Here is an 8,045-nt window from a genome sequence, read left to right on the forward strand (position 1 = left end):
TTTTTGTTTTTCTGTCTAAACGTTGTTTTGACAATTCACAGTTGTGGTACTTGTCACTTTACTTATCATTTATTTCCCCTATTAGACCGTAAAGTCCCTGATTCAGGCCCCGCTCTGTTTGAATCACCATTTTCTTTAGTGTCTAACACTTTTGTATAGGAGCTTATTTTAGTGAATTTAGTCAGTATTTTTGGCTAGATGAGAAAATAAAAGGAACCCTGAAAAAGATACCAGACTCAGATAGATCTTGCTACTACTAGTAATAGTGGTGCCATCAAGACTTATTTTTCCCTACAATCAGAATGGTTTAAAGAAATGGTTTTGTCACTGAATCAAGAAAATAAGTAAGTATAAGTTGCCATTGAAGTATGATAATTTTCAACATTAAAAGTGCTTTAAATACTATATTTTTTTCTTTAGAGACAAAGAATCTTGTTATTTTTAAAATGTTATAGAAGTAGATAACTTTCACCTGAAGAATAATTGAATCAAAACATAAAATTGAAAGTTTTAATTTCCTTTTGAAAGATGTGTTGAATTCAATACAAATTGATAAAGCATCTTTTCTAAGCCATAGGAATTAATGTTACATTTAAAAGGCAATTGACTGCAAAATATAATCTATACTATCCTTTATTTTTAAAGAGAAATTCAAGATCTTATTTTATGTTTAATGTGTTGCAGTAATGATGTCTTCTTTGCAACCCAAGACAGCACAGTAAAGTAATGGCACAAAAAAGGAATTTTTGTTGTTTTTTTATCTTTGTATTATCTTCATTTACCAGTAAAAAATAAACTCTTTAATAAATAAATATATATAATAAATATTTGCAAATTGAAAGTGTATAAATAGGTCCATCCTTTAAAAAAAAGTTCCATCTTGGTATGGCATGTTTTATAGTCCACATATCACCCAGGTTTTTTACATATAATGCATAACCTGCAAAATCCTATAAAGGTCCTCAGAAGTCATGTAGCAATAATCTTGGCCACCTATGTCCAACCATTTCTTCAACATGAAGTATCTATTTTTAGTGTCATTTGTAAAGTAAACATAATCCAGAGAGGTGAGGCATCAGCAGCAAACTAGATGGGGTTCCCATTTATCCACAATTTAACAGGTTTGTGTCTTCAGTCTACTGTTAAGTTTGAGTCACTGAAGGGAACTTAATCCACTTTGAACAAAGATCTTGATAATGTTCAAGATAAATTTTGTTTGTTTTTTTCTCAGTATTCTTTCCCAGTTCTGTCTCCCAGTGGAAAATGGGCTCTGTAACATTCTGAATATCCTCCTTGGTTACTACTGACATTTTGAGATGGAAACAATGATAAGGGAAAAGAGCTGTGATTTGATCCTTCAGGGAAGATACTACAGTTCAACTGTACATCAATATGTCCTTGTATAATTCAGGAACTCTCTCTGGGTCCACTGGTCTAGGCAGGAAATGCGTAAATTTCTGATGTCGTTTAGATCTGGCACCATCTCTTGGAGTTCCATCCTTGTTAAGTGCCACAAAATATCTTCGCCCAGTGTCTCCATGTTTATATATGTTGGATGAATATGTATTATACCAATTTTCCTCAAATTGTTCCCTAAAGATGCATTCAGAAGTCAGTTTCTCCTAAGAAAGAGAGAAGATAACCACCATTAAAAAAAAACCTCTGAGAGGATTTTCTTAGAAAAGTCTCAAATCTTTATTTTTCTTTGCCTTTATTGAACAAGAAGAAAAATTGTTTTTGTTTTACGATAACTCAGTTCTTATGTTATCTGGGATTATTTCTTGCAGTTGACTGCATCCAGCAACTCAGTTCAAAGACATTAGGTTAAATGTCAATTTACAATTTTATTTTTAAATACTTAATAAATATTCTGAACTTTCCTATCACCCAAATTATCACCCTATTATATTGCCAACAAACAGGTCTCTAGTTTAACTTGTTTCATTGTTAGACTCCAAAGTTCTATATTCAAGTGTCTATTATCAGCTTGAAACATTTGAAGATCTTGATAAAATCCAAATTCCTAATTCAAGTTCATTATTCCAAATTGTGTATCTTCCTTTTATGAATGTATTAATCATTTGATGATATATTTCCCATGATTAATTTTTATCAGATGTTACTATTAGATAAATGTAACAAAGCCCAAAGATTCTTGTCTTTTCAAAAAGGAGTTCATATTTTCCTAAAGGGTTGTTACAGTTACTTTATAAATATATCTCATACATGAAGAAGAAAGATTGCATGCATGTTTTTCTGTTTAAACTTGTAATTCTCTTTTCTCTTATGATTATTATACAATACTTAAAAAAAAAAAAACGTACTGATCCATAGAGTTCTCCTTTGTCGTTCATTCCAAGATAAAGACCACTGTCCACACCTCTAATACTGACCAGACCCACCGCCACACTGATGAATTCCAGGATACCTGGAAACAAAGAAGTAATTAATGATTATTAATGAGCATATAAATAATAAAAATCTCCCAGGTAGCAGCAGTAGTATAACAAAAACTGAGAAGTATAATGACTTTTGTGGAGTTCCCTTGTAAACTGAAAATTACTACAATTTACAAATTAAAAAAAAAAACTTCATCATGGCATCATTATTATTAAGGATGAAAAGCTCCAAAGTTTTGACTGACCTAAATTTGAATCCACTTCACTAATTTAGGAGCTAGTCTGACTAAGCAAATCATTTGTTTTCTTTGAACTTCAGTTTCCTCATATGCAAAATGGTGAAACACCTCCCTACAGGAGCATGGTAGAGACTAAAGCATTTAGGCAGTCAACAAGTGGAAGCTATTATTATTGTAAATAATATTTACAATATTATTTTATGGAACACTGGAGCTATCAAAGACTTCACAGCAACAATGTGAGGCCCCTTAGTGACCTCAAGGAGTCAGTGTCTATAACAGACAGTCTAAGGCAGAGAGAAAAAGAGAGAAGTATGTAATAGAGGCATTTTTAGTTTTCCATAATTTCATTAGTTAATGACAACTATGCCTATTACTTGCTTTATTTTACTTCTTACTACAATTCAAGTCAAACTTTTTCTAGCAGCAGCCAGTGAATGTTATATGGGTTTATCAGTATTTTTATAGTTTATAAATAGGGCTTTGGCTTGGCCTTCCATATAAAGTCTATTGAAAAAAAGTATAGATGTACTTTCTATGCTTGGAACTGTGTTACCCAATAGACATCTACCTTTATCCATGTACCCCCTCTTAAGCTCAATAAACAATGTCAATGTGTACCAGTTAGCCTAACTCTTAAGGTTTATTGTAGAAGTTCTTGTTTAGACATGTGATCCCATGGTCATCTGAAGGCTCAAAAGCTCACTACTTGCTCATGACTTACTCATATGGAGGCTTCTATTCAGTCCAGAATCTAATTTACTCTTTGGAAGAAACAGATTCTTAAGCTCTAAACATAAATTCTTATGTGCTCAAAGGAGTTTGTTCAAACTCCTGGGAGTTCACATGGAAGATTGGAGCTATCAAAGACTTCACAGCAACAATGTGCTACTAAATAACCCCTTAGTGACGTCAAGGAGTCAGTGTCTATAACAGAGAGTCTAAGGCAGAGAGAAAAAGAAATAGCAGGAAGACCCAGACTCCCACATGGGAACCATTAGAATGACAAAAATAGAGATAGGAAGTAAAAAGTAAATAAATAAATTCATTACTAAGCTCATTAATGAGTGATTCCTGTCAAAGAAAAACATAGCCCAAAATGTGACTGGTAGAATAATATACAGTTATGGGATTTCATCCAGGATGCACTAAGGTATAATTATTTGAAGTAGGATGAATGTTAAATTCAAATGAAAAGTGTGCCACACTGACATGTAACCTCATACTTTTTCAGTACCTCACTTACATTAAGATGCTCTTGTCTTGTAAAGAAGGTGTAGACTAGAGTGTATACTAAAACCAGTTTTCAAATATAATAGAATATGTTTCACTTTTATATAAGCTAATTATGTAAAAGATGTTTTAGTTACTCATTTTTCTTTCAAAATTAAATGGTAAACCACTTATACTTAAATTCTCACCTAAAGATACTGTTATCTATACAAAAAATATGTAGCTGTAGAAAGGCAAGAGACTTCATATTATTCTTAGATTAATTCAAAGTTTGACTAACCAACATCCAAAACCTCATATATAACCCGGCATAAGTAATTTTGCAATGGTTCATGGGGGTTGCTGGGAAAAGGGTCATATGTTTTTTTGTGTTCCTCTTAAAGATTTTAGCCACACTTTTTAATTCTGATCCTTTTTCTCCTCAAGGAAATAGTATACCACATAGTAATTTGTAATCATTTGATTCTTAAATGAGATTTGACAAGTCTTTCTTATTTATAATATGAGGTGGCAACTAAGCTAATTCCTTAACAAAGAGTAGACATGAAAAACTTTCCTTAAGAGGTAATCACAGATTTTAGATAGATTTTCTAATGCCCAGTGTCCCATAAAAAGACTTGGAGGAACTTTGTCTTTCTGGTATCATTTTCAAAGCCAGCCTTTTTCAAAATCATAATAAACAGGTGAGTCAACCCACAATGCAACCACATCAGACAAATCTATGGAGAATAGGGGAGAATAAAGGAAAAGCCTTTAAAGGAATATGTTTGATCTCAGGCTAAACTTTTTTTTTTTAAGTAATGATTCCATGTTTACGTATTAGGTAAAGTTTTCTTACTGTACTACTGTGCAGGAAAAAAATCTGTTATAAATAGAGAACTAACTCAGATAGGAAATTATTTTAACCTCATGGGACCTTTCTGTTTATATTCTATTGATGTGGTTTTGAAATTTTCAAACACCCTACTCTGAATTTTTTTAATTTAATCATGGCCAAATTAGTATAAATTATCAAAAGTGTAGCTTCAACATCTCAAAACCCAATCTTAATCTCTTTCAAAATTCTTACTTTGATGTTGCAGAAATGAGTTTAATAGAAATACAGCAAAATAATTTCATAATTAATAATTAAAGCACAAAGAAAAGGAGAGAGAGATACATATACAGTTGAACATAAACTTTCTTTTCACCTGATCTCCCCTGTAGTTAATAATAATGTCTGGTTATCAAAGGCCACTAGGATGCACTGTAATGTTTTCTGGAGGCTGTTCACTCCTCTAAGCTACCTATCTAACCTGAGTTATTTTCTCTTTTAGTAACAGTAAATGTTTTGTCTTAACATATGACTTCCCACCACAGTGACAAACCAATTCAAAATCAGTCCAAGTCATAAGCAATTACTAAATAATAATACAAAATTTTAACTCAAAAAAGTGCTACTGAGATAGTATTCTAATTCATAACAATTATTTCCTTAACAATGTACTTAAACCTTAAAGAATGTTATCAAGTCTACAAATATTTACTAATCTTCTTCCTATAGGTCAACCTTATAAAGATATAAAAAGTGGAAAAAAGTACCTTGCCATTGGGGAGATTACAATTAACTTAAAAGCAAAATTTTCAAGACTATGCTATGTACGACAGTGGGGAAATCTGAGTGTTACCTGAACTATTATCTACCTGTTTCATCACATTTATGTCATTTCTCCAAGTTTCTGGTAGCTAGGGGATTTTTCTGTAATGAGTGGAGCACAGTAATTCTTAAAGGCGAGAGAACTGAGCCACCTGGTGTCAGCAAAGTTCTTTAGAATCAGACTCTCAGCCTTCTCAGTTTAGAAACCACTTTCCAAAAATGACCTCAAGGTTGGCCACTAGGTCATGACACTCTCACTCATGGTCAGTGAGAATTTGGAAAAGATCAGTGGAAGTTGCAAACATATGGGTTTTAGAAAGTTAATTTTCTAAGCCTTTAAGTGCTACCAAATGACCAACACATGCTCATTTCTACATCTGGAGTTACAAATGCCCCTTACACTGAGATTTACACTTCTCCAAAGTTTTAATGAGCACTACAAGTTAAAAAAAAAAAAAAAGGAATGAGAGTATGAGAACAAGCAGTTGAAGACAAGATAAAAGGGCCATTTAGAGAAGAGAGATACTCGAAGAATTCCATACAGCTAGGGAAAAAAAGGGGGGGGGAACTAAATCCGTGTTGAGCACTTTCACATTGCTATTAAATAAATGATAATTTTTTTCTGGCAATGAATCTCTCCAATGATACCCAAGTCAGACGAGCAAAATGCCTTGCAAGTGCTGTGAGTGAACTCTAATGAAATGAAAAGTTCTGTAGGAGCGGATGAGGGGTAGGGGTGGGGGGAGGGAGGAAGATTCTTCGATCTTACAACTAGAAAGCATCTTCAGCCATCACCTAATTTTACCCTATCATTACAGAGACAAGTCGCAGACTGATGAGAGCGCTTGCAAGTCCAGTTAGGGAGCAACTACCAATAAAGACTTTATGATTGCTCAAAGTAGTGTCTTAACAATCTATCCCAACAACAATTTATTAACCCCTCTCCTCCCAGTCAACGCTAGAGGTATTCTGAAACCTGTTCCCAGTTGTTCCCACCCATATCAGCTTTCGCTTCCCCATTTCCTCTTACCTCTTACCAATATCAAGATCTTTGCTTTTGGGTTTCACAATTTCTATAGAGGATCTTGGCTGAAGGACTTGGGCAGGCTACCGGTAGTCAAGTAGCCCCCCTCTCCACAGCCCCCCTTCCCCAAGCCTTTTCACCCAAATAGAACTCGAGCTCATAGAACTGCAGCCCAGTGAGCCTGGCAGCCGTGGGGTGCCCCCACCCCATGCAATAGCGACCCTCTGCGCAGCAGCCACCAAAAGGATACTCAGTTGCACAGCTGCGGGTCATTTTTAAGGAAGCGCAAGGTTCCGGTTATAATCTTGGTTAAGTGGATGAGGAAAATGTAAGACGAAGTAGAGAAAAATAATATAGAAATCGAGCACAAAACAAATTGCCTTCGAGGTAAAGAGTGTGAAGAAAATGTGATTCTGAGTCCATGTCTTGGTATCCCAGGGAGCAGGAAGGGCAGGGCTGGCAGGGGTGTGCGGGACACCCACCCCTTTTCCTCCCGCCCCCCGCAGTTGCTGGAGCAGCAGGCCCGCTAGAGACCGCGGCAGCGAGCGGGCGGGGTGGGAAAGCCTCCCCTTTCCCAGCGCTGGTCAGACCTGCAGCCCCAGGCTCGCACCGGAAGGGTCGCGCGGGCTCCCTGCCCAGCGATACCCCGACGTTCTCCGCCCGCGGGGAGGGAGGCGCCCCGCGTGGACGCGGAGTCCAGTGGGGGGAGCTGTTGGGGTGCCAGTACGTACCGAAGAGGCTGTGGTCCTGCCGGGTGCCCTGCACGCTGCCGTCGGGCAGGATCTGCAGGTGGAAGCCGGTGCGACAGTAGAGCTGCCGGCGGCGCAGAATGCCGTGCAGGTGCGCCAGCTCCGCAGCCCCCGGCCCGCCGCGGGCGCCTCGCTCCGCCGCGCCCCGGCGCTCCCCCAGCAGAGGCGGTCGCTCTCCGGCAGGAGGCAGCAGGAAGTGCGAGCCCACCTGATGGCCCAAGCCCTCGAGGCCGCCCAGGAAGCCCCCGACTTCGGCTAAAGGAGCCATGGATGGGCCTGCGGGAGAAGTGGCCGATCCGTATAACAAAAGACTCTCCCTCCCGGGTAAAAAGTGTAGCAGAGATGGGAAGGTGAACGGAGAAAAATTACAGCAAAACAAGCGCAGGAAGTTAAGGCCCGGCTACTCCCGTGAGGTCGCTGAAGGGACTTTGCACTGAGATAGCAGGGAAGCTTTCACTGTCTTGGAGCGATCTTCTCTCCTTGGGTAGGTGGGAGCCGGCTGCTGGCTTTGCAGAAACATCTGTAGCTGCGGCTGCCGACACTGGGGCTAGAGCTGGGGCTGGGGGCTGGGGCTCCAACTCCGCAAACTGATCAGATCAGAGTCCTGTGTACATACACACCGAGTATATATGCGGGTCCTCTTGACATATGCTAATCAAGTCCTTTCAAGCGAGCTGGGGAGGTTCTGTTTGAAATCTTAAACCCGCCTCCTCTCAACACGTTTTTGCTCTTCGGAAGTGACCGAAAGGGGCCCTTGTCGGTTCT

The 8,045-nt window shown here is 38.2% G+C and overlaps 1 protein-coding gene across 1 annotated transcript; it reads right to left on the reverse strand.

Annotated features, from left to right (window-relative positions):
* Positions 1-1,308: 1,308 nt before the first annotated feature.
* Positions 1,309-7,627, reverse strand: FGF20 (fibroblast growth factor 20). Its single transcript, XM_004682341.1, has 3 exons — positions 7,263-7,627; positions 2,325-2,428; positions 1,309-1,622 (listed from the first exon to the last, which is right to left on the reverse strand). The coding sequence occupies exons 1-3, from the start codon at positions 7,546-7,548 to the stop codon at positions 1,377-1,379; spliced, it is 636 nt and encodes a 211-aa protein (XP_004682398.1). The 5' UTR covers positions 7,549-7,627; the 3' UTR covers positions 1,309-1,376.
* Positions 7,628-8,045: the final 418 nt, after the last annotated feature.

This window comes from Condylura cristata, unplaced genomic scaffold (genome assembly GCF_000260355.1).
Source record: "Condylura cristata isolate star-nosed mole 26May11 unplaced genomic scaffold, ConCri1.0 scaffold00014, whole genome shotgun sequence".
NCBI lineage: Eukaryota > Metazoa > Chordata > Mammalia > Eulipotyphla > Talpidae > Condylura > Condylura cristata.

Excerpts from the sequence above, each read along its gene's own strand:
- FGF20 (XM_004682341.1), bottom strand. The coding sequence starts at position 7,548 with ATGGCTCCTTTAGCCGAAGTCGGGGGCTTCCTGGGCGGCCTCGAGGGC. Across the intron at positions 2,429-7,262 it reads GCAGGACCACAGCCTCTTCG|GTATCCTGGAATTCATCAGT; the intron begins GTACGTACTGGC and ends CTTTGTTTCCAG. Across the intron at positions 1,623-2,324 it reads AAGGAGAACTCTATGGATCA|GAGAAACTGACTTCTGAATG; the intron begins GTACGTTTTTTT and ends TCTCTTTCTTAG.